The sequence below is a fragment of the Cygnus olor genome, chromosome 7 (genome assembly GCF_009769625.2).
Source record: "Cygnus olor isolate bCygOlo1 chromosome 7, bCygOlo1.pri.v2, whole genome shotgun sequence".
NCBI lineage: Eukaryota > Metazoa > Chordata > Aves > Anseriformes > Anatidae > Cygnus > Cygnus olor.
The window spans coordinates 18740239-18767763 of record NC_049175.1 but is presented as its reverse complement, the minus strand read 5'-3'; the positions used below and the strand labels follow the sequence as shown (position 1 = coordinate 18767763).

Sequence of the window (27525 nt, the reverse complement as noted above, 5' to 3'; positions counted from 1 at the left end):
AATGGCACTGTTCTGGGTAGCAGAAGTGGATTTGAGTTCTTAACAGGGAAGGGAGGCTTCACACCAAAGTGTCATTTTTTGTGTGTTAATTTTCTAGTAACCAAGTGTCTTGGAGAAGAAAGCCACCTCCCCAGACAAAAAAGGAGTAGGAACTTGGGTTCAATCTCTATAGTCAGTGGTTCCCTGTACATAGCTCTAAGTGACTCCCTTTTCAACATGTTGCATTTTCACCCCATTCTGAGGAATCCAACTCCTTCTCAGCATGGTTGAGATACTTGGATAATTCAGTGGGGTTTCTGGATTTCTCTCCTGGCTTGAAATGTAAATGTTAGTTGTTGCACTGTCTGTCTTAGATTTAGCTCCAGATCACAGAGATTTCCTTTGGTTCCTTAGAAAATCCCAGCTCAGTATTGAAGGCATGTGGGCCACCTCAAAGCGTTCATGCAAAGACAGAAAATGCACATCTGCTCCTCTGGAAAATGTGCACATTCCCATTTACACATCTTAAAGCAGAATTAACAGTAGTTGTGAGGGTCTGTTTTCCAAACTGCAAGAGCTAAGTGTCTTCTCCATTTCATCATTAGATGTACCAAAAATAATCTTTCCCAGTTTGTCAGGGTTGCCCAGATTCCTGGTGCATGTCTGTTTCTCCCCTGGTATCTGGCAGAGGGATGGGAAATTAGGAAGGAAAGGGCAGTACATTGACTAACCCAGTGCTCAGATCAACACTCAGGAAAAAGAATCATGTTTTTACTTAAGGCTAAAAAACGGATGGTTGTGTGCCCTACTCCATAGACCAGAGGAAAGCAAAGAAATATCCTTTGCACCATAATAACAAGATAGTTATTAACTGATAGTGTATTTCAGGGCAAATAACAGAGTTGATAATGTGAACTAACAGTTCATATTATTCACATGAACCTAATCAATGCCCTACATTCCTTGTCATCCTTACAATTCTTATCTAACCATATGTCTTTGTAATGATTTAGAAATACATATAATTCTAATCTAGATCTCAGCATTCTTTGTCTCAGCAAAATACCAGCTGTAAGGCATTAAACTTAGGAAAATGGTCCCCCCAAATTTTGTCAGTTAGAGACTGTAGTAGTTACACATTGCTGTTTGCTTGCTCATTTGTAAGTAACCGCCATTTTTTATAAATCATGTTTAAACATCTAGCTGCAGAGAATCTCTTTCAGTATTTACAGGAAATAATATTAACAACAAAGTAGACTTTCCATCTTTTTTACTACTTGTTTATCTTTCCAGTTACGTTTGGTGTGATCACTAACCTGGGCTCTTTTGAGTCATTTTCGTATTCTGATTTTTATGCAGTAGCCAGTTGTTGAATTTCTCAGTTTTGCAGAACCATTTAAATGGATTAAAACTCATACAGTATATTGTGTAAAGTGATATATGTATGAAGAATATTAAAGATACTTAATATGGAAAAGACTGGGTTAGTCATGAATGAGTAAACAACACTAATGTATTTCTTCTAATGTCTTTTAAGCCTCTTTAATATCTAAATGATCCAGATATACTTCTTCCTTTTTTCTAAACACAGTCTGTTGTGCTGTCATGTACAAACAACAGTGGTTGTCAAACCCAACATTTAAAAACTTCAGCCATCCATTCAAGGACCAAAAACTATGCCAAATGGGCACAAATAATAAATAATTTCTTCGCCTGAGTAATATGATAAGTACTTATGAATAATAAATGTTTAACAGTTGGGATACAGTCAGAAAAACAAAAAACAAAATGCATTTGCTGGTGAGTCCATTTGATATCAATAGTGCTGTAATACTCTCTCAATAGAGAGTAATTGTTTAGAAAATTACACTGCAGTGAAAGACTAGAACATCACCAAATTACAAATGAAAATCAGTTATGGACAATCCATGATTTATGGTTTAAATGAGAAAGTTAGACAAATGTTGTCTTAGGGATGGACTTAGTAAATACTGAAGTGCCTTTCCAGCTCTTTATACAACAGGAAACACATTGAAACCATCACCCTTCTCTCTTCTGGTTCCAGAGCTGACATGGACATTCAACAGTTTGTAGCACGATTTCCTTACCTTCCAACTTAGAACAACTTCCTAATGGTTAATTCTAATAATGTTCCTTTCGAAGAAAGGAAGAAAGAAGTTGGTGTACCAGCCCTCCTAGCAGTATGATCCTTCTCCTTTTAGAGTTCACAGGACTCCGATCAAGAAATGGCAGCCAGCTTACTTGTGTTTTTCTTTTTTTTTTTTTTCTACAGAATGGTGCATTCTTGCTGTCTAGAGAGTGCTTCTAATGCAGTCTTCCCTGATCACACCACAAAAACTGCCCTAGTCCAGTGATTTTCAAACTATGGTCTGTAGGGAGCCCACAGACTGTATCTAAGGAATTAGTGAAAATTTACTCTTAAAAACAAGCACATGCATACTTTTCAAAAATCTGAGTGTGGTTTTGATAGAGAAACACATCTTCATTTTTTTTTCCTCCAAGTATCTCTAGTCATAAAAAAGACACAGATCCCTGCTGTGAAATCACAGTATTGCGCTGGGACTGGATGCAGTCCTTCATGAATTCCTTAAGTCCCTTCATTTCTTCAAGAAATTTCTTCAAGAAATTTCTTCATCTAGTGGAGTGCCTTTCTTACAGCAGGATTTCCTTTCATCTGCACCAATTTAAATGTTCAGACTTCCAGACATAAGGAAAAAAAGCTTCCAGCATGACTCAGTTACAGGAAGTTTGTTTTTCTTTGTCTCGTTAGGCTTCCTTCTGCCTGTGCTGCCTTGGTTCACTCAGCTTTAATATGAATATTTTCATATAAAGAAATAAAATCTCCCAAAATTTTGGCTAAGTCCAAGGGTTTATGTAACCCAACTTAGATGAGACACTCAGTTAAACATGAGACACATAAAAGACATTCCCCCCAACTGCATGAGGGGATTTGCACAAAAGCTTATTTTACACATAGGGAATCAAGTTCTGATTCTGTTGGCACCAATGCTATTTTGCTCTGATGTCAGCACAGGTGTAGCTGGCAACAGAATGTGATACTGGACAGTAGTGTATGTAAACAGGTCTTAGTTCACAAAACTCTGTAGTCTTCAGTGTAAAAAGCAACTTGTTCATTCAATCTTTGTGCCGGTGGCCATCTGAAAGGGGGTAAGGACAGCATAGCACACACTTCCCTGCAGTGGGATTTCTGTTTTGCACAAGGAAACCCCCCAGTCTTTACATGCTAGCATAAAACCGTGCTGCTTCTGCAACTGGAGGAGGTAAGGACAGTGTCATAGGGAAAGCTAATTAAAAATCTCTCCTCTTCATTTTTGTATTTTGAATTAGTTCTGACACTCTTCATAACTGGTTCTCTTGCCTTTCTATGCACAGAAGGCATTTATACAGAGCTTGTCATCACAGTATCCAAGTTGATGTGGCTGAGGTATGCCCACAAAGAAACTGGGTTAGAGGGTTTTTTTGGTTTGTTTTTGTTGTGTTTTTTTTTCTTTCACCGAAGAAAACGACTTCATGGTATAAAGGAAAGCTATCTCTCCCCGTAGTCTTGCTGCTTACTGAAACCTCGTATGATGGGCAAAATGAAGTTTAATTACTGATGAGAGCTCTGAGGATGTAGATCTAACACACCATCAGAAGAAATCTGGAGATTTAGCAGCTTTTTATCCATGGCTGGTTTTCCACACTTCTCAGTATCACTTACACCAACACAAAATCAGCGAAACCATGTAGCCAGTTACATACTGCTTCATTCTGACCTAAATGATAACCAAGTGTAGCGCACTGGAAAAACAGGCCCTTGGAGTAGACAGTGTTGAAGCGATGCACCAACATAATACAGGGAAGCATTACATAGCTGCTCCTGTCTTTTTCCAGAAAAAATCTGAAACTAAGTTTCTAACATACAACTGTTAAGAAAACAGCATATTATAGAAAGCATAGAGGAGAATACTTGGCAGTAATGGTACGAAAAAAAAATATCTTTAGTCTTATTCATACAGGGCCAGACTGATCTGAATATTATTGATGTAAATCAGGAGTAGCAACATGGAATTATTCTGGATTTGCACTGGAATAAGTGAGATCACAATCTGGCCTAAACTACTAATGGGAACTATAACCCTGACCACATATGAATGCAGTTACACCATGGAGTCCTTTATTATGCTTTATGGACACTGACTTCACAGTAAACTGGCTGGCACCCAGATAAAACCAGATGGAGTGAAATTTGGCCTGTAAAACCTTGCCATAAATATATTCCTTACACAGTAAATGTTATTGGACACGAAATAGAGATGGAAAGATTAGGAGGAAACCACATCATCCCCTACTCAATGCAAGGTTGTTCCCTGTGCTGCATGTATCAAAGCTTTTGTTCACTTTGGTTTTTAATGACTCCAATGAAAGAAGTTGCACAACTGACCTGGGAAAGCTGTGTTACAGTCCAACCAGACCTCCAGTCTCAATTTATGTCCTCTAAACTCAAAGGCATAATGTAAAGGTTTAATCACTTTATGTTGGGAAAATAAAGCTGGAGTGCAGAGCCAGTGGCTGGCCTACAATAAGTCAAATGTTTATGCTAACAGGAAACAGCCATGTATTAATAATAAACAGCAATATACTGGTAAGAATATGGTCTCTGACTCAGAGAAATCTCCCAAGAGATGACAATGAGGGTAATATATTGATCCCAATTGACAGCCTAAGACTCTAGGGCTGTCTCTCGTCACTTGGATGTCCGATACTTGCATTATCAACCTAAGCATCATCATGGGAACTCAATGAAAACTTCTGTCCAGTGTGCTCCAGACAAACACTGGACTGTATCATCAGCATGAAGTTAAATAATAAGGAGTATATTGCAATGTTCTGTACAAATCTCAGGGGTACTCTTATCTGGGGAATAAGCACTTTTTAACAGTTCTCTATCTGAAAGGGAATAACTGCAGATAAGGCTCAGAGACAGGCCACAAAAACGGGAGACAACCTTAAAAAAATCCCATTCAAGAGAGACATAAATGCTCACTTGAATAACATGTTGTCATAAGCTATCAAGAGCAAGTCCCTAAGTGGATTTAGAAAGTAATGAAAGGCTAATTAGATGAGCTGCAGTAACAACAGGCAGGGTTCTTGCTTTCCCTCCCCTCCCCTCCAAGCAATACAAACTGATTGAGACTAAGCAGAGCACAAACCAAAGAAGGCAACAGAAACTGTCTCATATAGACTGGCTACAGAGAGACTTTGGCATCTTCTTTAAAATGGATGGATTGGCCAATGTAGAAACCAGATGATAGAGATGGTCTCATCCAATGCAATTAATGCCTCTGTCATTTTCTGAAGGACATTCCTCTTCTAGCTGTCAGCAGAATGGAGCCTATCATCCAGACTTAAAGGGTGCAGGTTCTGTCTATCAGAAGCAGTAACTCAGAATTCCCAGCTACTTTCTTTAGTATATCCAAAAACTGAAAACCACAGCCAAACTCTGCCCTTATCCGATCTATATGCCTACCAAAGTCACACAGATTTTGCAAGCACACCCAGGGAAGAATTTGCTCTCCCTGTCTACATGATCGTGTTGACAACAGGTCACATTCTGATGCAGATCCAGCTTGACTTGGTTTTGTGTAAGATATTTCAAAAGTGGCAGAGCATAGAACAGAACTCAGGTGTACTGATTTACAACTCACATCCTCTTTGGCTGTGTGTTGGTCACTTTTTGACAACCACTATTTTCAGGTAGTCTTAACTTTAAGTAGTCCCTTCCAAAGCCAAGGAGACAGTGAGATGAATCTGATAAGAGAGCTGATTCAGCTAACACAAAGGAGTGAGTCCACCAAAGCTGCTAGGAAAAGTAACTTATTTTCTTTAAGCATATAAATGCTTTTTTTTTTTTTTTTAGTCTTTAAAGATTCCACATTCAGTAAAGAGTGTGTTACTTCTGTATTTACATTGTACTGCACATAAACCAGCAAATCAGATACAAGCAAAGCAAACTCTATCTGCAAAATGATACCTTTGTTCCCAACTCATTGCAAATTAGTACTGCATGTGCATAAATTTCACTACTTTATTTCCTCAAAAATAGATTGACAAGGGCTAGGCTGAGTTTTCAGATCTTACAACCCACTCAGACTTTCGTAAACATTTTATATTTTTTGCAAAGCATCTATTGTAAATTACTGTAAGCAGTGATCTCCTGTAAGAAATTAATGTAACTGCAAAAAGAAATTGATACAATTGAATAACATTTCCCTTCTTTACCCAACCTGCCCAGTCCCTTGGTGAGATCTATCTGCACAGCTCTAATTGTGAGAGGTCATGTGCCGGGATAAATGATGGCGTTCTCGGAAGTACTCATGACAAATTGGACATGTTAGCTTCTCCTCTCGTCTCCTCTTGCTCTGGGATTCAGTTGAGGAGTATTCTTTTTTGTGATGCGACCGCATGTGGAAGACTAAATCAGATGTCATGCGAAAGGACAGATTGCATTTGGCACACCAGTTCTGGGCAGCCACTCCAAATGACGTGAAGGTAGGGGGAAGAAGAGTCAAGGAGGAGGAGGAAGAAGTGGTACTTGTGTTTTGTAACTGTCCTCCTGCTTGTTTGGGCCACAGTTCTGAGGTATACGGGAAAACATTGCTCCGAGTGATGCTAGTCTGCAGCATCTGAGCATTACACAAATCACTGACGAAGAACTTGGAATTGAGAAGAGTGCTGCAGCACATGATGTCTGTGGTGGCAATGAAGCCGGACAGCTCCCCCAGGCTCTTTGGTGACTCACTCATGGGATGAGAAGAGTTTATTGCAGCTCTTTCTGCTAGACATTTACTGGGCTTGCTGAAAGCACTCTTCTGCTCTCCTCGGGCTCTGGTGGGCCACACGAAGGAGAATGCACTGCCAGAGGAGTTCAGCAACACTTCCTTTGATACCTGCTCCTTACCAGCTGGGACCGTGTCATCCTCCTCTTCTGATTCCTTGGGTTTCTCATTCCTCAGCTTCTCTTTTACCCTCCTGACCTCAGTGAAAGCACTCTGCTTCTGCTCGAAAGCATCCTTCCTAGCTGATTGCCTCCCTGAACTAGGCTTCCAGAAAGAACCTGCCAGTGCACGCTCTCCCCCAACCTCTTCCTTGCCCCCACAGTTATGTCCCTCACTCAGGTTATTTGTTTTCTCCAACAACACTGTTTTCCTGCTCCTGTTGTTCTCAGCCTCTTCTAATTTTGCTCTCTTTTCTCCAGTGAGACCATGTGCGTCATCTTTACGAGCTGTCATTTTGACCTCTAGATCCCTTGCCAGGCTGTGGAAATTTGTGGTCTGGTCCTCTAAGTTGCCTTTTTCAGTCTTGCCATCCTGGAAGTTTCTCCATAGCAGGGCACTCTTCTCTGGGACGCATAGGAAGCGGACATGGGAGAGATACGAATGCTCACATTTAAAGACTCGGTTGCATTCCTGGCACCTCAGCTCTGCAGAAACAGACAACAAATGATGAGTTTTGCAAAGTCAGAATCATGGATGGATGCAGATCCTGACCCTGCTGTTGACACAAACAAACAAACAAAAAACAAACCCGGAAACATCTCTAATGTCATACAAGACTGTACATGGTAAAGTTAATGCCAGTGCAGAGTCAGGTCCCTTGCTGTTATGGAAAATTGTTCACTTGTATTTACCTCCATGTGCTCCTTGCAGAAATGCTCTCATTTAGACTCTCCAGCCATGCTTGTATTAGATAAAATTGTTATTTTAAAGGCATCTTTTTATTTTAAGGGCATATTTCAAATTGATATTTTAGGCTTTTAGGAGTCCGAGGTAGTCAGGTGCATAGATGTCCATTGCACAGCTTAAAAACCTCAGCACTGCTCCCTAGTGCACTGTCCTCTGCTGGACAGTAACAACTAAAATGTCATTGAGAACTACAAATTTCTTCTCACTGTATGCCTCCAGCCCAATCCCCAAAAGAGAATGTCTCTTTTCTTAGCTGACTGCTAAGGATTTAGACTGGTTTTATTTCCTGCATTACAGCATCACCCATGCTAAAGAAGTTGCAGACTCACTTCAGTCCTCAGTGACTCCTGCAGAGCCAGCAGTCTGGTACTTACCATTTGGGGGACTTTGAGCTTTTATCTCATTGAAACCCAAGAGTCTGGAAAGCTCCTCATCATACCAGACAAGCAGCTCCTCATTTTTGTTGATTTTCCTGGTGGAGCGATAATATAACTGACTATTTTCTAAGTAAGCTTCCAAGTTTTGCTCCTTGCTATTGACAGCTGCTTGTACAAGTCTCATCCAAGGCAGCCCTGTAGGACTGTGCACAGACGTAACATCCACCTGTGAGACAGGACACACAAAAAGGGAAGTTTAAAGTCCTGCAACCCCAAATAGATTTCCATGAAATTCAAGAAAAAGCCTATTTTCTGCCTCACACAGAGCCTATGCCAAAGCTGCGAGCCCAAATCACACACAGCTGTGATCAAACCCAAAGTCATGGGAGGGAGAAGGCTTCCCTGGTGTGAGTGCTGAGAGCTCTGGGAGCACTGAGTGGGACCAGAAGGGGACACCGTTGTTCACGTGAACCTGCTCTGGGCCAGCAGTGCCAGGGCTGGTCCCTTGGCCCGTCTCCGGCCCCCTCGTGGCAAGGGTGCTGTCCTCTGCTGATGCTGGTTGTCTCCTGAGGCTGCGTTGGGTGTGGATCTCAGAGGTACAGATGGCGTGCTCCTCTGTAAGTAGGGGGTCTCAATCCCATGGGAAAATGGGATGTGTCAGGAGAGGGGTAAATTAGGAATAATATTGGTTATTTGAGTCAAAATCCCAAGGAGACAACTTCCGCATATACTAGCAGCTAAATTATGTAAATATAAGTTTTTAACAAGTACAGCTAGGAAGCGCTTATATTATCCCTTTCCTTTTTCAGAAATAAAATGACATATTCCCCTTTCTCCCTTTGATAAATAGCTTAAATTCATTTCAGGGTATACGAACAGACAAAAACTCATCTGATTAATACTTTTCATTAAATTACTTCTGAGTGTAGTGAGGAATTGATTTACTTTCAGTGTGTGCATTCAGAAATACCAAACAGCTCAATTTAAAAATTTCACTTAGGTTGGAAGGTCAGGCACTCAAAAGTTAAAAACATAATATTCAGCCTGCTGCTCAAATTAAATCTCCCTTCTGTGTACATGTCACAACATAGTCCTCAGTCGCATAAATGCCTTTCTCCACAGGACTCCTGAGTCATTTAGTCACAGGTTGACCATGCTCTGGAAATAATATAACTGTAAAACATTTGGTTTTGTCTTCCTCATTCAGTGTGTGGCTCCCATCTTATTTAATTGATTGCATTTGCTTTGAATAGGGAATGATTTATTTATTAATAGGTTTTTTCCTTGGTGTTTACCACAGCAGATCTATGTCCTCAGCAGTATTTGAAGGATGGGGAAGATTTTCATAGCTCGGAGGCTGAAACACAGGGCGATCAAGGGCAACACTTACACACATAAAAAGCCTCAACTAATTTTTGAAGCACTAAGTCATTGTTTTGAAAGGAAGAAATTTGGAAATGAAAAATGTCTAATGACAAGTATGATCCAAATTTCACCCCAAGCAATGTATAGCTCTTTGTTTTCCACTAATTGCAGGGCAGCCATTCATTGGTGTTTTGTATCAGAAACAGTATTTTGGTTTTCTTTCTCTGTGTTTAGCTCAGTCTGACTATTACCTACCATGAAAAGTATGACCACGGTAGGAGCTTGAATAAAAGAATAAAATATTAAGGGGCCATTAGTATAAGAGTTAATTATTATAAGGGAGAAAATAAATTAGCATGCCCTGTAACTGGTTCTCTCTAAACGCCATGGTAATTAACAATGATTGAGAAATCCAAAAGTCTGACAGAAACACAAGCACACCCACCCACACACACAGTGGTTGCAACTAATAGCTTTGACAGAGGCTGTCATTTATTAGTTTCAGTGTTTCAGAAATACCAAGTACCCACCCGAAGCTCTAAGCAAAGTCAAAGGGAACTCAGCTTCTCCAGGAACCAGGCCTGCAGGGAAGGAGCTGAGAGAGTTTGGAGGAGCTGGGGAGGAGTACAGGGCAGAACAGAAGACCTGGGTACACTCAACTGCAAGCATGAGCCTGCTTCACTTTTTCCACACATGCAGAGACACTACAAGTAATGCAAATCCACCCTCTTCCTGGGATGGAAATCCCTCAGATGAATCTTTTGCATCCATAAATGAGGGAAGGGCTTTACTGCCCAACAGGCTCAGTCAGAGCTGTGCAATGGACGTGGTCTGGCTTCCTTGACAGGAGCCGGAGGAGAAGGGTGAGGATAAGGCTGTTCCTTGGATCCAGGAAGCTAACCCCACGAGAGGGTGTAAGGCTCAGAGGAACTCAATGGGAAGGACAGCTTTACAAGGCGCAGGTTTGCTTTGCTGGGGTAAACGGCTGGCTGGGAAGAACCACCTGTGCCAATGGTGGCCATTGTCTTTGCCCAAGCATACAAAATGGACCAAGAAGCTCAAATTAGGGTCCCCAGGAAGATGAGAGAAAAAATATAGGGCCCCTTTTTGGACTAAACTTAAAAGCCAAGTCATCAATAGTCAGCACAGAAGTGGAACTTTGTACTCTTCCTGCAAAGGAGCCAGTTTTCACTCAGGTCCCTCCAGTCTACAGCTCATAATCAGAAACATGCTGGCTACTTCTCCCTTTTGGAGGAGCTGTTAGTTGTGCTGAACAGAACAAAAATCTCCCCCCTGACATAGCCACCGCCTGAGAGATGGTGTGACCCTGTCTGACATGACTTGCATTAAATGCTGCGTTCTCTTACCTTGAATACGTAATGGATGTTTCGTCTTTCAGAACACTTGAGGGCAATAAAAGCTACAGTGTCCACTAGGGTGTTCTGGAGCATACATGGTCCAAAAACAGCTTCTTTGGGAATGTCTTGTGTGGTGTGAACAGTAGCCAATACATCCGGAAAATGGTGATGCAGAAGTTTGTTGTCATTTGTCCACAGGAATTTAGGCAAAGATGTGAGTTCCATCATAAACCTGAAAAATGAGCAAGAAATCACACTTGTAACACAGATGAAAATGGAAGGGGGCACCACTACTTACAATATAAAGGCTTCTAGGAACTAACTGCAGGTGAATTGTAAGAGCATGTCAGAACATTATTGGTTACACAGTGTAGAGCTTTATGAACATCCAGTTCTGAAAGAGAAAAAAGGCTTTGCAATAAACCAAAATATTAGGTTTGTAAACAACCTAGTTACTCTTTTCAGGACTAGTGAGACCATCCAAGAGCACAACTGTTTCTGCACTGTACTCTCTACAGCCAGCAGTAAGAAACCTTGGTAACAGTAAGCAAAATTTTCAATTAGTGGAACTCAGAATATTCTTGATCAGCATATTCTCAGATAACTTTCTTATTTAGTAGTCTGTAGAAGTGCGAAGAAAAATGCAGAAAGAGAACAACAAAAAAGCAGATGCTTTACCAAATAGGTTTTGAAAAAGCCATGCTTTTTAATTTGTAAGTGTAACATCAGTCTATGTTCTGGTTAAGCAGATACAAAGCCAGGAACATTCTGAGTCCCAAGTCTATTCAGCCTGAATGCACAAAATCTTTGTAGATTGACACAGGGATTATTTTCATCCTATTTCAAAATATATGTGAGATTTTAGCTGTTAGCTGTTGTTAGGAAAATTGAATCAGATTATGGCTCTTTGCATGGTGATATTCTCAGCACAATGTTAGGAGAGACTGGTATGCTTAGGGACTGAAGTCTCTTGAACTGAATGTAGAACATTACATTTTTCAGAGCAGAGGTGATTTCTGCACTATGAGCCTCAGTCTGAGAACTGTATACACAGCAAGGAGGCAGTTTTGAGTTATTTGTCATTCTAAGCTTCTCCAGGTTTTTAATAAAGTTATTGCCATCTTCAGCTCCCAGCTGGAGGTCATGGAAAAACCCTCATTTACGCCATCAAGAGATGGATCAGGTCCATTAGGCAGAGAAAATTAAAGAGAACAGCAACAAGCCCTGAAGAGTCCTTAGCCTAATAAATACTGAGATAGAAGGGCTGAAGATCCAGTCTAATCTTTCTCACTCTCTGCCAACAGAATTGATTTGTTATTCACTGACTCATGACTTAAACTGAAGTGATATAAAGCGCTCAGGAGAGTTGCACTGATTTAACTAAATCAGTTTCTAAATCAGTATAGTTAATTCAGAATAATTTCCTCTTGGTAGGCAAGTCTAAATCCCTACTCTGAAAATATTGAAATGCATGGTTATGTATACAGAACATTGTAAGCCTCTGAAGGAAGAAGGCCTAAAAAAAGACGAACAAGACAAAGAGCAGGAGGTGAAAGGAAATTAAAAAATAATAATAATTTTTAAAAAAAAAAAGTTCAGGTGGCTTGCCAGATATTAGTCATTAAGAGGAGGATAGAATGGGTCTCTGCTTTCTGTTACTGATGAGTTTCACTGCCTGGTTTCCCAATAATCTGCTGAAGTTACTATTGCTATGAGAACAAAATGATGTCTTGTATATGTACATTTGTGCAATATATAGGATCTACCTAAATAAACACATAAACACATTCATATGCACGTGTGTTTCTATTTAAATTATATTAATTTTTAATAAATTGAAACAGTCAAGTCACATTTAAAAATAATAATAATACAAAAAAAAAAGTTCCAAACCATCAGAAGAAAAAGAAAATCTAAAATTCCTAATCTTTTCTAACATTATTTTATTTATCCACTTATGACCTTAGAAGGCAAATCCTCTCACTAAGATTCCCCTTTCTGTGAAATTCATCTGAATGTCTCCATGTAAACCGGGAGAGCATTGTGCCTTGGCTACACTGGTGTCCATCCAAAGGAAATAGAATCTCCTGATTCCTTTGAGGGCCATCAAAGCTGAATTTGTGATGGGGAAGGAGTCAAGGATGCTAGATTTGAACACACACACTTTTAGGAAGAGGATGTGTTGCTGCCTGTGTGGAGTAAATCTCTTCCCTTCCTCCAGAAATCCTAGCCAAAGCACCAATACCAGGGTCCAAAGAATCTACACCCCCTTCCAGCCAGCTACTGCTGCCTGCTACCTTCCCCTATTTCAGCAGCTTTCAAAGAGCTCCATACACCCAAAGCTTACCAGAACCATTTCTCCAAAGACTGAAAATGTGAAGATATCAAGAAAAAGTGCAAGATTTATGTCTAACAGAACCACCTAGTGATTTCTGCCATAACATACGTCCCAAAGAAAGAGAAAAGGCAGAGGGGCCAGACAGGTTTTAGCACCATTGCCCCACTCTGGCTTTGCTACCTGCAAGATGGATGTGAAACCGCCAGCTCCCAAAGCACAAGCGCAGCACACACCTCCAACCTGGGTAGCTTTTCTGAGCTCCTCGGTGAAAGTTTCAACAGCTCCTGGCAAGGTGTGTGCTGCTTGATGTGCTGCCCATGCCCTCACCCCAAATCCTGAGGACAGAAGGGCTTCCACGCATCCAAGGAGAAGGGCAGGAATTAATTCCCTGGACATGGGAACCTCTGCCTGTCCTCACTGTCCCACAGGGCTGCCTGCAGGCTAAACCTCCCTTCTGGAAGCAAATAAATCAATATATGCACATCTTCAGTTCCATTTAATTATCCTAGACTGATGGGATGGGGGAAATGGAACCTAATAAGGAATATGAGATATTTTCTGACCAACACAACTTTTCTCTTTCCAAAGTTAAGAGTCCCTCCAATCCAATAAGCCAGGATTCTTTGCTAGTTTCTAAATGACTTGTGAATTAATCAAAGATTTGTGATGGACAAAAAAAATCCCCCGAGTGACAGCAATGGTCACATTCCTCTCTTGCACAGCAGGGTCAACTTTGTAGAAAGTTGTGAAGAGGATGTACCGCATATAGAGAGCAAAAAGGCTTGTTATGGTAAACCTCGCATCAGAAGCTTTCAGCATGGGAAGATCAATCTCTTCAAATAATTTGGCGAATGCACCATCTAGTGAAACATCTCAGTACAACATGGTGTCCCAAAACGTGACAGAGGGACAGGAGCTCTTGTATAATTCCGAATCCAGTCCCAGAGCAAATTTCACATCTTTGCCAACAGTCCTCAGAGTCTAAAGAAGGTTATAATCATTAAAAACCTACAACTGGAGTCCTAATGAAAAATGAGAAAGGTACACTAGAATGATTGGCATTTTTATTTGACAGACTCAAGTAGGTGAATTGCTCACACTCTTCAAAAGGAGCAAAGGACAGAGAAAACGATCATAACAGTGAATTCTCCAAAATTTCATCTAACTGATTTTTTACTTTCTCCTAGAATGTCAGGAATGTCTGAGGCTGGTATCAGGCCTTCATTTCCTTAGCTCAACTTCCTATCATTCCTACATACACCTCTTATGGTGTATTCAACAATTCCCCCCTCTGGCTGGTGTATTTGTACCTCAGAGCACTTGGATCTATGGAGTTCCCACTGATGGGTTAATTGCTTATTTTCCCAAGCTGAGCATAAATCCTATCTTTCATCTTAACATATTCCTCAAACACCACCACCTCTGCCCCTTAATGAGGTAGGTGTCCTTCTCTTACCTCACTCCAGTACTTAAGCAGCTACAGTTGTAATCAACTTCTCTTCAGTGACCTAGAAATGCCCATCAGTGTTTTCACGTGCTATCAGGACAAGCATTACAGGTTTTCCCTATGATTTTATTCCTTTTATAGACATCTCAGCTTCATGGGTGATATCAAAACAATGATTTTTCCAGTGGAAATGCAGGAGACAGTTGCTTATGTTACCTATTTTCATTAAACAAATAAAAAAAAATGGAACGGGGAAAAGTGGTTATGTATTCCTGTGTGCAGGTGTCTGTTGCTCAGTGACATCTCTGGCAACTTCCTTTGATTTCAGTGACAGAACAGTGACAGTTAGTGTTCTCCTAAAAGAAGATTTTAAATGAGTCTGATTTCTATCTGCTTTGGAGGGTATTAACCTATCTGGTGGTGCTGTGTGAAGAGAACCCCATCCTGAAGAGAGGTGCTGAGACATTACTCAAAGGAGTGGGATGGTGTCAGCAAGGCAACTACCCCTCTTTTTGCTTTACTGTGCTCAACAAGAGGAGTTGATGCAAATTCATTTAACGTATAGGTGAAGATGTACTACACCAAAATCACATGTCTTATGTTACTGATTTCCACATTTTAGCTAACATTGCTTTGAGAAGCAATAATTATTCTGCACTTTCATTTCACACAGTTTTGCTAGCTTGTCTTGTACATCTGACTAATTCACCCCTCTTCTATTATTTGGCAAGTTTACAGAACCCTTGTCATAAGCCTCTTTGTGAAGGTCATATCTTCAGTTTTGTATTGTGCAATGACATACTTGCCTCAAACAGCCAATGCTATGAGTGCCATTGCCTCCTAAAGATGTGTTCTCCCTCATGCAACATAATCCTGCTGTTCTCACTCATGTTCTGCAAAAGCAGAATTCCTCTGGGCTCACCCACACACGTCTCTGAAAGGGTGAAATAAACTGAATATTTATAGTGCATTAGTAGCACATTAGAGTCAGATCACCTGCTAGACGATGGGTACACTCCATATTCTATCTGTCACAGATATGAATTCTTCATATGGATGAGTTTAGGGTCTTGCTGTTTAATGGACTCTTCATCCCCTAGAGAGTATCTGATACACATTTACCATGTCCCTGAGTCATGGATTTTGCATCTTTATTTCTGAGTGTGACAGATCTGTCAAACAACCAGTACCTATAGGCAGGCAACTCCCAATGGATTATGCAGTTGTGGATGTTTCATCAAAAAGAACACGAAGTAGATGGTGCTCACAGCAATTGACCCCAGCCTGCTTGCTTCCAGAAGTAGCAGACAAATTGCTACTGAAAAGGGTTCAACCTGATGATTTGGGTATAGTCTATAACAAATCTGTGGCCCTGCAAAGTCAACTATGACGCCTTAGGCTGGTGTTCCTTATCTTAATCTGAAGGATTTACATCCTTTCCTCCTGCCAAGTTTCATTGTGATTTAGCAGGCACTTTTAGCAATTTGCTTTGAAGATACAGCTCCAATGTTTTGACTTACTCGTCTTTATGTCTTCAGAAGACCTCTGTGAACCTATGCTCTGTTCATCCAGTTAATAGAGCTGCCTGGTTAAAACAATCTCCTTTCAGCTCTCCCTTACTAAGACCCACTCTAGGCATTTTCCTGTGCTTCTTCAAGAAGACTGCTCACCCCACTGGAATTAGCATGCTTTGTAACAGTGTAAGACACAATTTAGCTTGTCTGTAAGTTTGCGCTTAGCATGGAAGGGTGCAGTGGAGTTGTCACACAGTTGCAACAACCAAGGTTGGACCAGTGCTTCACCACCTGAGTGGCATTATTAAGTTTCTGCTCCCCACCCTCAGCCGTATGCCTCCAGCCACTGAGCTGGTGGGTAGGAGCCGTGACTGCCTGGCTGCTGGGTGGGAAGCATGAGAGTCTGTTTCTTTCAAAAACATTCACAAAAAAAAACACACAAACATTCCCAATGCTGGGGCTATTCTGTGTATATCTATCCCAGTTGATTGTTTAACAGTCTCCTGTGCATATTAAGAAATAACTCCATTGCTGAAATGTTTAGTAGTTATTTTCCATTTTCCTGAATTCTCTTCCAAGCTGGAACCTTGCAGATAGCCTTTCTCTCTCCCCATTTCCTAGCACTTGCATGTCATCCCACTTGTATTAATCAGGTTACAACTTGTGCCTTCCCAAAAAATATTTAGGTAGTTCCCTCACCTTGTGACAAAAATACATTTCTAGGGAGGAGAAGTGAAAGAAGGTCATAGGAACAGTCAAGAGCAGATTTTCAGATCCCTGATTTTCTACTATATGGCCTTCAGATGTCACTGCAAGCTCTTCTAAGAAACGTCTGGAAAAGCCCAAGTGCAGAAACACCAATTTGAACACAGACTCCCCTCTTCCCTATTTTCATAGCACTCAGCCCAATTCTCCTTGCCACAGTGACAATGTTGAACTGTGGCATCACCCTTTGCTTCTTGGTGGTCATAAAAGCACTGGTAGCCTTGCTTAATATTATTATCAATTTTGGAAGTGTAATGGAAACAACTGAACCACTTTTGCAAGTGAGGAAACTTTTCAACCAGAACTTGTTTTAGCTAGTTCTTTGCAATCATAAATGGAAGGGGATAATAAAAACTGATTCTCTTAATTTGATAAAAATAACTCTTAATAGCTTCTTCAATTTCACCTTCACATTCCATTTGAACTGTGGCATAATTTGCATATAGTGATATCCCTTTCGAAACAATTACCCTACTTTGGAAAAAAAAAAAAAAAAACAAACCACTCCACAAGTTACTCACAAAAACTACTGTATTTGACCTGGGGAAGCATCATCCCAGCCTCCCCAGACATTTTTACATCTACTCTGGCCTTTCTCATGAGTAGGGATTAATTTAAACAGCATTTGCCATGTCAGCAAGACTGAAACATAAAAAAATAAATAAAATAGAAATTAAATACTGGAACCATCATTTCCTTCACCTTTTAACTTACTCCTCTCAACTCAAAAGTGTGACAATGTTCTCCCTGAGGCACATAACCTGGGACTCCATGCCACTGCATTCCTGTGGCTACTGCCAAAACTCCCTTTGATTTCAATTAGGGGTCTGTCGGTCTGAGGAATCCATGATCAGACATGCAGTGTCATGCACAATAAACTACAGATATTAAGGGAATTGAGCTGATGCAGACAGAGTGCTTCTGTCTGCAGTATTTATTATTCTCTGTTGTTATAAGGAATTAAGGGTTCTTAACACATGAAGGGAATTCCAAGGGAATCAGAGATGGAAAAGTGAGAAAATCTGCTTCTTGGGTTTTATACATTTGCTTTCCTTCTGTGCAAAGTTTTCTTTTGCTATTCATGCTGTGAACTGCAAAGGAGAAGAATCAAAACTGGAACTGGAGGAAACTGGCAGGAAATCAAAGAAAGGAAAGAATTCTTGTTTTGAAAGATAAAATAAGTAGTTCCAAACACCCCAAGACAAATGCTGGAACAAACTGCAACCTGCTGCTTAAATCCATTAAATTACAAGCTGAAAAGGTCTTCTTAAAGCACAGAAGGTCTAAGCAGGCCATTTCCTTTAGCTCACTGATGCTGCAAGATAGAGCATCTCTGCTTCAGCCTGGGCCCAGGTCTGGGAGCCTTTCCTTTTGGGCATGAAGTGGTTCCTTCAGACCTTTGCTGCTGAAAACCTCATGCATGTGGCAGAAGAAAACTGCACAAGGAGATGTGGAGAGGACAGGTGGATACAGCCATGTGCTGTCTTTCCCAGCCCAGGTGGGCTGCACAAAGTGCTGAGTTCAAGCTCAGCATCCTGTCCATCTTCTAGAAATAGCCCATGGACAGTATTCCTTGAATTCCTGAGCTCTAAGTATCCTCTTTCATCCTCCCAGTTTCACACATGGCAAATTTAGATTCCAGCAATGATTCTGCATAGAGATATGGGGTCAGCTGGTTCAAAGAAGGCCCTTTACTGCCAATGTACCACTTCCAATTCATGTGTTAAGAGCAGCCCAATTAGCACTGATAAACAAAATGTTAATAATGAAACCTGTGGAGACCAGAATGTTTTTCTTACTCAGGGCTATCCTGGGCCATACTGTGAGCACCTCTTCTTGGCTCCTCTGCTCTGAGCACATACCCTGCGCTCCTGGGACAGCTCAGTCCCTGCAGCGTGCCTGAGCCAGGCATCAGGGGAGAAGCAGAAGGAAATACAATTATGCACCAGGGAGGAATTTTCTGGCTGCAGAGATTAACTGAATCAGATGAGAGTGGAATAAAATTGGGGCTGAACTAGCTCGGTGCATGAAAATGGTCTTCCCTTGGCACTTCAGCTGGCCTCAGCATCCTTTCATCATGCCTTTCTGCACAGCAGCTGCAGAACTCTGGTTTGACAAGCCCTGAAAAATAAGGGGTAGAAATAGGGAAACTTCACATCCCCTGAAAAGATCATAAGGCATCTATTAGTGAAGAGCCTGATATCTATGTTGAGCTTCCAGTTTGGCCCTTTCTTGAGTGCTGGTCCAATCTGGAAGTTTTTATTGAGTCAGACACCTCCAAGTTTATGGGGTGCACACAATTTTGCTGTTTTATCGTCATGGTATCTTCAGGGAACAGTTCTCCAAATCTTAGTATTTTAAGGCTCCGTGGTCTTCAGACTGTCTTCCATCACCTGAAATCCACAGTACATGCAATATAAACTGACACCTCTTGATGAGCCATCATTATATCTTGGCTGCCCAGCCTAGTGAATCATGAAGCTGCCAAATCTTTTTATTATGAACAATCTCTCAAACTTCATGGGGAATAATGAAGAAGACAGAGATAAAATCCCTGTTTAGAAATGAGAAAATACCTAAAGCTCCACATCTGCCTGAAGCAAGTCTTGTGAAGTACAGGAGCCAATTGGAAGTACAGATTAAAAGACCAGATTCCAGTTTTGATTTCTTTTTTCTTTTTTTTCATATTTCTTTTTTTTTTCTCTGAGGACAGGGGAAGGTGTAGTGGGATCTCTCCTGATGCATGGCAGCTGCCCCACCGACATGCAGAGCTGCCTCACTGCAGAAGGGGCAGAACTTTTCTCACAAGACCACAGGGATGTAATTTCCACTCTGCTTGAAGTACAGGAATGAAATGTCTGCGATTCAGTGTCAGAGATAGTCTGGTGAGGAAATAACTGAGATTTGGACAAGTTCCAGGAGAGGCACGTATCCTAACCTAAGTGACTTTCAAATGGGAGCTCCACAGCAAACTTCCCTGTGCTCTCTTTCACTTTCCACACTGAACACCTATCTCTACTGCCACTATCCTCCAGAGCAGGAAAAGGGCAGGCAGGAGTGGAACGGACTATCCCACATAACAGGAAAGCCTCACTAATATTGATTTGCTGGGATGTGTGATGGAATGGTATCAGCACAGCTCCAGTGGAGCCTTCCTTGATCTAGCAGACCTTGTTGTGAATGGGAGGTGTTAAATCTGGTAGAACATGGGTGACCACACAGAGCCACTGAGGTCTCTGCTCCACACCTCCCAGATGCAAGAAATGAAAAAATAATCTAACAAACCAACCCACAAACTAAACACAAAAACTAGCAGGGTTCTTGATATTTCAGGCTGGATAACAAGCAGTAGTAAATACCATGATGTCTTAATTAGAAAGCAGGAAATATGTCGATCTTCTGCTACCCCAGGTTCATACAAACTGAATCTAGGAGTTTAGCTCCATGATGCATAAAATGTCAATACTCCTTTCTAGTTGGGTTGGCCCCAGAGGCAGAATTATTCATTCTGTCTGGCAGTGCATCTTATTTAATGGACCCTGGTGGATGGTACTGCCTTGTACAAGCCATTCACAAGTCAGACAGCCCACCTGCGGACAAAGAGGGGCTGACTATAGCTCTGTAGTCTGCTGGCTTTTAAAGACTTAGCTTCTGTGCACAGGGCTCTGTACTGAAGGGCTGACTCTTCTCTAGCATACAGATTGTCCATGTGGTGGAAGCATTATCTTAATCCACCACTTTTGTTCTTGAAGTTTCAAGGCCTAGGACCTAAAAAATAGGGTTCCTGTGGGATACTGGGAGCACGTTGTAACCCTCGAGACATGTTTGAAGATTACTGTACTATACATGTAATGAATTAGCATCATTTCAGCCGCATAGTATATGCAGCATGCTGTATGGATATATTTCAGTTCAGAGCACACAGTATTTTGTATTCCAGATCTGAATTGTGCCAGTGGTCATTTCAGAGGCTTGGTCTGGATTCTGCCCCAGCTGCTCTGGCATTGTTCAGTGTTCAGCAATATACATACCACCCCAAAATGTCACAGGAAATTTCAATTTTACAGGGAACAACCGGGAAGGGAGAGCAAACAGATGCAAAAAATGCCTCTAATTCTCCCCCACACAAAAGGAGCATACAACAAACAAACATCTTAAAGCAGTAAAGTCATTTCATGGGAATTCCCATTTCATGTGAAGAGAAGGCAACTGAACAAACCTTCCTCTGTCAACACGCTGTAAGTTACTTGCCACACATATGCATGTATCCACTTTCAGGAAAATCCTTGTCCCATTCATGTAAATAGGAAAGACCCAGGCCCCAACCATGGAAATATGTGCTACCACACTTGTTCTCACACAGACCGGTGCATCTCTTCCTTCACCCAGGCATCCTTGCAGGCAAAACCTCCATTCCTTATCTGCAGCCAGAGGAAACTGATAAACAAGCAGCCAAGCAGCAAACCACAACCAAACACAATCAGACCGAATCACACGCAATCAGACTGAAACAAAATGTGTAACTTGTGAAAATAGTCACAGATTGTTTCTCTTCTCTCTTCATATATTTCAAATTCATGTCTTCTTTTTGCAAATTCAGAGAAATGACTATCTGATTGATGTTCAAGAAGTGTAAGGCTTGTTTTCATTTAACACTCATGCTATTTATTTTTGATAGCTCTTGATTTTTAAAAAAATGTGATATTTGTTCAAACACCTCTTTTTGACAAGAAACTAATATTTGTGTGCACATATATGTCTACACATAAATACACGTATTCACAACCGTATATATATGCACATACAGCTATATAATCTTCTGCAATTTTGCATATTTATCATTTGCATATGAAGAAAAATATTTTAAAAATAAAAAAAAATACTTTAAAACTACGACTAGTCACTTTCACATGGTTAATACTGGAGAATACTTCAACTGTACTAAGTAACAGTCACTTACTTTAATGTTATTTACATTAATTCTAAACTTACTACATCATGTCTACTCCACTAACAGCCAATAACTGATCTGAATAACACTATGTAATGTGAAATTGTGGGGAACAACATAAACAACTTATTTTATACTACGGTGAAGCAAAGAAACCTTGTAATCAAAAGTGAATTTTGTAAATTAAAACAGTTCTGATCTAAAATAATTTGTTTCCCAATTAAATACTTTGTTCTTTGGCTGGCGTTTGTTAATAGCATTTTCAAGTAACATGTACTGTAGGAAAATCATACTGATTCACTGCATTATGGACATAGAAAAAAAAAACACAAAACGCATATAACATGCTAGGATTTAGGCAATTAATTCTGCCAATTCTTCCGTATAATATATAATTTCTTACAAAGAATTTATTGTTGTTTTTTCTTATCTGGTTATCTTACATTTAGGTAATAGAAGCTAAAGTAATATTTTGACTTTACATCAATGTTTCTATGGCTTTTTTTCTCCTATAAGATGATATTTCCGTAGAGTTCTATACGGCAGCTCTATTTTGCTTCAAAATACTGGAGGATGCTTAAATACCGAATAAACGTGCTCTCTCAAAAACCTACTTGTGATTTCGTCTACTTTTACACATTTTTAAAAAATACTGAATTTAATACCCCTGTCTTCCTATTGCCTAAATAAATCCCTCTCTCTGTAGTAACAATTGTATTTAACAAATGGTAGCAAGAGCTGTCGAGCACTAAATTCGGCATTTTCAAAAGCCACGAACAAAGAATAGCTCCTGAACAATCCTTTTTAAATTCCCGAATTCAATGCATGAGTGCGACCACTTTTCATTTAAGAGCAACTCTACTGAAAATACAGAATTGCTTAAAAATGATGTCCTCCATCAAGTTTTCACTGACATTTCCTACGACTAGTTCCTGTCTGATCACAGAATGAAGACATGAAGAGGCTTCACACACTGGTACCGGACTTCAATCCTACGGAAACCTTTTCATGGCAGGATTTGCAAACGTAAAGCCCAATGTGACATTTCCAAGTGACAACAACAGCAGTTCCTAACTTACTGACCCACTCAGAAATTTCTGCAGGGGAGCGCGGATCTCGTTATACCCGATACAAATACAGAATAGCGACGCGATGTATTGCCAAGAAACTTCATCAATTTCTCCAAAGCGCCCAGACCCCGAGTACCGACCGGCCGCGATCGCCCTGGCCACCTATGGGAGCCGGGCGAACGAGGGGAGCAGCAAAAAGGGCAAGGGATGCTCGAGGGGATGCTCGCCGAGAGGAACCCCTGGGGGTACCTGAGGAGGGACTGCAGCACGGCGGCTCCATCACCCCCGGCCCCATCTCCCCGTCTCCATCACCCCCAGCCCCATCGCCCCCGGCCCCCGCAGCGGCTCTCTCTGGGCTCCCCCCCCACGCCCTCTCCGCTCCCCGGGGAACCCCTCCGGAGGTCTCGGACTCCCGGGGCCGCCCTCCCCGCCCCGTCCCCGCACTCCGCCGCCCTTACCCGCTGCGGGAGGGCTCTGCCCGGCCGGGAGGGACGGCTCGGAGCCCCCCGCTCCGCCGGGCGCTGCCCTCGCTCTGCCGGCAGCAGCGCGGCCGGCCCCGATCCGCCCCCCCTGCGCCCCCCCCCACGGCGGCTTCCTCCTCCTCCTCCTCCCCCTCCGCCGCTCCCCGCCCAGGATAACGCCCACCGCGGCGCCCCGACCCCCCCTTAACCTCCCTCCCCGCCCCGAAAGCCTCCTCCAGGGACCCCCGACGGCTCCCGAGGGGCGCGGAGCCCGCCCGAGACAGAGGCGGTCCCGGGAGCGGCCGCGAAGTGCAGCGGGGGGGGGAGCTCGGGAGGTGGTGGGGATTCCCCCTTGTAGCGGTACTTTAAAAAGAGAAATTTCTTTTAAAGTTGGAGGGGAATGGAAAGATCTTCCAAAGCCTTCCTCGGCGGCGACTGACACCGCTTTGGGTTTATTATCGTGGTGTACGGGGGGCTGCAGGTATGGGTAAGGATGGCTAGAAATGGAAATCCCTGCTTCATAGAAAGCACTCGCAGGCTACAAAATTAGGAATTTCTTTGAGGTATGAAACGATTTATGGCACAGCTGGTATGTAAAATATAACCATCAAACGTCTTGTCATAATCAAATATTTCCTAAATCCGGACTAAGCAACATCGCTTTTGAAAGATGTCGTTCCCTATAAATGCCTTTAACGCCTGGCAGAAGATTCTTATGAGCATGTTGACAAAGGGAATAGCCCCGGTTATTTGATTAGTGTCCGTGTAATCCGAATATTGGCTCGTATCGGAAAAAGAAACGTCAAGACTTTAATGCTTTTGAAAGGGCGGATTTTCGCTACAATTAGGGAGTAATCTCACACCGATAACGGGGCGAGGCACCTCCAGGCTCGGCGCGCGTTATAACGGGGCCGGGGCCGGCACGGAGCCGGGGCCGCGCATCCCCCGGGGCCGAGCACGGGCAGCGCCGAGCCCCCCGCCGGGACCTGGGTGCTGCCGGCCCCGTCGCCCCCCCGGGCCGGGCCAGGAAGGTATCTCGGCACACCGGGACGGGCAGTTCCCACTGCGCTTCATGCCGCAAGCGCTCACGTTTGCGCGGCTTTTGCGCAAATAGCTACAGAAGGACTGAGAAGGGGGCGAACAGACGTGGCGAGACTCGCTCCCGTTTCGGGCCCGGTGCCTGTCCAGCCGAATTCGTCCCGGGCCGTCCCCAAGCCGCCCCGGTGAGGACGCCAGGCTGGGAAGCCCGGCGGTGGCTCTGCGGGGACGGCCGCAAGCCACCCGCAGCGCCCGCGCTTGCGGGACGGGCAGGGACGGCCGGGGGCTAGCGCGGCCCCCAGCATCAGTCGCGATAATCAGCGGGCAGCGCCAATCGCAGCGTTATCACGACCTGCCCGGGGCACGCCGCCGGGACACGGGGCCGGGGATGTGGAGCGGCTGCGGGAAGGCGCAGGCTGCCGACGCTAGTGGGCACCGTCGAGGCGGAGCGGGAGGACGGGGGATTCCTGCTGCCCAGCAGCCGCTTGCTCATTTTTTGTGAATGTCACCAGGGAGGATGTGGGTTTCTTGGATTTCTCCATGATCTAAGTAATCGCTGGGTCTGAGCTGGCCGGCGCACAGAAAAACTTTTCAAGTGGTTAGCTCGAGCGATGCGCTCGTCTTCGAGCCGCGCAGGGTTTTAACCGGGCGAGCGGCTGAAAACCGGGGGGCTGCCACGGGGCAGGGGCTCGGGGCGGCGGGGGCGAGCCGCGTCCACGCGTGTCCGTGTCGGGCGTGGAGGAAAGGGACCGATGGGTGCGTGGGGACACGGCCCGGGACAGAGCCCCTTGGGGCTGCACGGGGCACCCCGCGGCCCTTCCAGCCGTGCTGTGCCTTGCCGGGGGCCGTGCGCCGCCTCGGTGCCGGCTTTGTCGCCTGGAGGAGGTGTCACTTTTTGCTCGTGGCTCCTGAAAAGCGGCCGGAGCCCCCCCATGACCGCTCGGCTCCCCAGGAGAAGCGGTCCCCAGCGAAGCGATGCGTGTTTGGGGGGCAGCGTGCCAGCACCCCACGGGGGATGGATCGCCTCGCCCTTGAATCTTGCTCGAAAGCCTCCCCCCAGGAAAGAGAGAAACGTCTAGTCCCAAGCCCGTCATGCAAAGTGACTCCGCTTGCATCCCTCCCCGTGGCTCTTTTCATTAATTAGGAGCTGCAGCGGCTGTGGGGGAGGGAGGAGCGGCTGGCAGCCAACAGTTATGCAAAATTTGGAGGCAGCATCCAGATGAGCTGGGGCAGCTCTTCGGGGCAGCGCTTTGTGCCCTGCGGGTGGCAGGCGGGTGGGATTCTGCTGCCGTGCAGCCCCCATCGACAGATTTTCGTTTCAGCGTTACTCATTGCCTGCTGGACGCAGTGAGAGCAAACTCGATTTTCTACCACAGCAACGAAGCAATTTGCCGTGACATAAGACAGGCGTGAAAACGCCGTCCTTTCGCCCCTCCCCAGGCAAGAAACTTTGCAATTACCCTCGTCCCCTGCAACTCAATTTCGCACATGTGCCCGCACCACGTCCTCCCCCCCCCCCGCCCCCGCTTCTTCCCAGGTTTTTGCAATGATGCCCATCGCCCCCACGGTGACCTGGTCCCCCTCTTCCCCTGGAGCAGCCCGGGAAGGGACACGACGGGACGGGACGGGACGGGACGGGAGGCTCTCCCCTCCCTCCCTTCTCCCGGTCCCCCCGCTCGCAGCAGCCTTTCCCCGCTCGGCATCCCGGAACAGGAAAGTCCCGGTTCAGCTTTCCCCCATAAGATCCTGTCTCCCCCCGCCGCTCCCCTCCCTCTGCCCCTTCCTGCTGCCGGCCCTTGCGCGGGGAGCCGCTCTGCGCCCTGCGGGACCGGGGCTGAGCCGCTGGGAGCAGGCGCCGGGGCATGGGGACGGGGCTCTGGGGACCCTCCGGCTGGGCTCAGCCCCCAGCCCTGAGCCAGCCCTGAGCCAGCGGGCAGGGCTGTCCGGAGCCCGCGGGGCTGAGCTGAGATCTTGAAGTTAGTGGTGGTGAGGTTGTTTTTTGTGGTTTTTATTTTTTTTTTCTTTTTATTTTTTTTTCTCCTCCCTTGGCGCTTCCGAAGAGACTGTAAGGTCGGCAGCCAGAGGGAGACTGGGGGAGGAGGAAGAATTAAGGAAGGGAAAAGATGGCGAGTTGCAGGAGCGGCGTGGAGAAAGCAGCGTTTTTATGCTGCTTCTTGCTGGCGAGCGGGAGCCTAACCTCCTGCGCCCGGCCCGAGGAGGAAGAAGAGCAAGAAGAGCAGCGCTCCTGTCACGGTGCCTTTGATCTCTACTTCATTCTGGACAAGTAAGTGACAGTCACGTTTAAAAACGTTTATTCAGTGCCTCCTTGCATCAGCAGGGATGTCGTTTTCCCCTCCCCCGGTCTCTTCGGGTGCCTTCCCCCCGTCTCCCCTGGTGCCGAGCACGATGTGTGGGGCAGGGGGCTTAGTTTTGCTCCCCCCAACTTGTGCGGTTCTCAAGTGCAGCATTTAGGGGAGCTCTGTGCTTTATCGTGGGCTAGTCGCACATGCGAACCCAGGAGATCAGGTCACCTTCAGGTTGCATGGTGTGTGAGCTGTGGGTGTTGGGTTCGAGGGGACAGTGGTCAGTGCCCCCAGCACTTCTGGAGTCTGGTGCCAGGGCTTTGGCGAAGTGCTGAAATGCCACCTGTGGCATTAAGCCATGCCAGAGCAGTCTGTGCAGAGCTACCTAAAGTTAAGGTTCAAGTGCTTGTATGTAATGATTGCCTTTTTCACATGCTTGTGGTATAGTTTCATGAAACTTGTTTCTGATCAGCTTCTTTAGAATTGCCTAAACCTATGTCTGAGTTACATCTATTAAAATATGTTGGCAAACACTTTTCTTTAATATCACGCTATTCTAATTTAGATGTGGCCTGAGGGTTTGGTTAAGCTCACATTCATAGACACGTTACGGCAAGAACCAGTGAAGTCAGTGGTAAATTAGTGCACCCACAGGTGGTTCTCAGAAGGGCCAAAATTCTGTTTTTCTTGGTGCACTGCTTTGGCTTGACAACCGAGGGTTACACTCCAGGAGTAAATTGTTGGTCTTCTGCATACAGTGAGTGCGATGGTCATCTTATCCAGCACATCCTGG

General features: G+C 44.0%; 2 protein-coding genes across 2 annotated transcripts in view; one reads left to right on the top strand and one right to left on the bottom strand.

Annotated features, from left to right (window-relative positions):
• Positions 1 to 300: 300 nt before the first annotated feature.
• On the bottom strand, positions 301 to 23473 carry ZNF488 (zinc finger protein 488). The gene is made up of 4 exons (XM_040563231.1): positions 23389 to 23473; positions 10855 to 11077; positions 8120 to 8348; positions 301 to 7483 (listed from the first exon to the last, which is right to left on the bottom strand). The coding sequence occupies exons 2-4, from the start codon at positions 11071 to 11073 to the stop codon at positions 6324 to 6326; spliced, it is 1608 nt and encodes a 535-aa protein (XP_040419165.1). The 5' UTR covers positions 11074 to 11077; positions 23389 to 23473; the 3' UTR covers positions 301 to 6323.
• Positions 23474 to 25854: 2381 nt separating this feature from the next.
• Positions 25855 to 27525, top strand: part of ANTXRL (ANTXR like) — a 56036-nt gene continuing 54365 nt past the window's right edge. The window contains exon 1 of the mRNA XM_040563230.1: positions 25855 to 26713. Within this exon, the coding sequence (XP_040419164.1) occupies positions 26553 to 26713 (161 nt within the window). The 5' untranslated portion in view covers positions 25855 to 26552. The remainder of the gene's footprint in view (positions 26714 to 27525) is intronic.

What these genes read in the sequence shown, in the direction of transcription:
- ZNF488 (XM_040563231.1), bottom strand. Translation starts at nt 11,073, where the DNA reads ATGATGGAACTCACATCTTTGCCTAAATTCCTGTGGACAAATGACAAC. An exon ending in ACATCCATTACGTATTCAAG is followed by an intron (nt 8,349 to 10,854) that starts GTAAGAGAACGC and finishes CCTGTCTCACAG; the next exon opens with GTGGATGTTACGTCTGTGCA. An exon ending in AGCTCAAAGTCCCCCAAATG is followed by an intron (nt 7,484 to 8,119) that starts GTAAGTACCAGA and finishes CTGTTTCTGCAG; the next exon opens with AGCTGAGGTGCCAGGAATGC.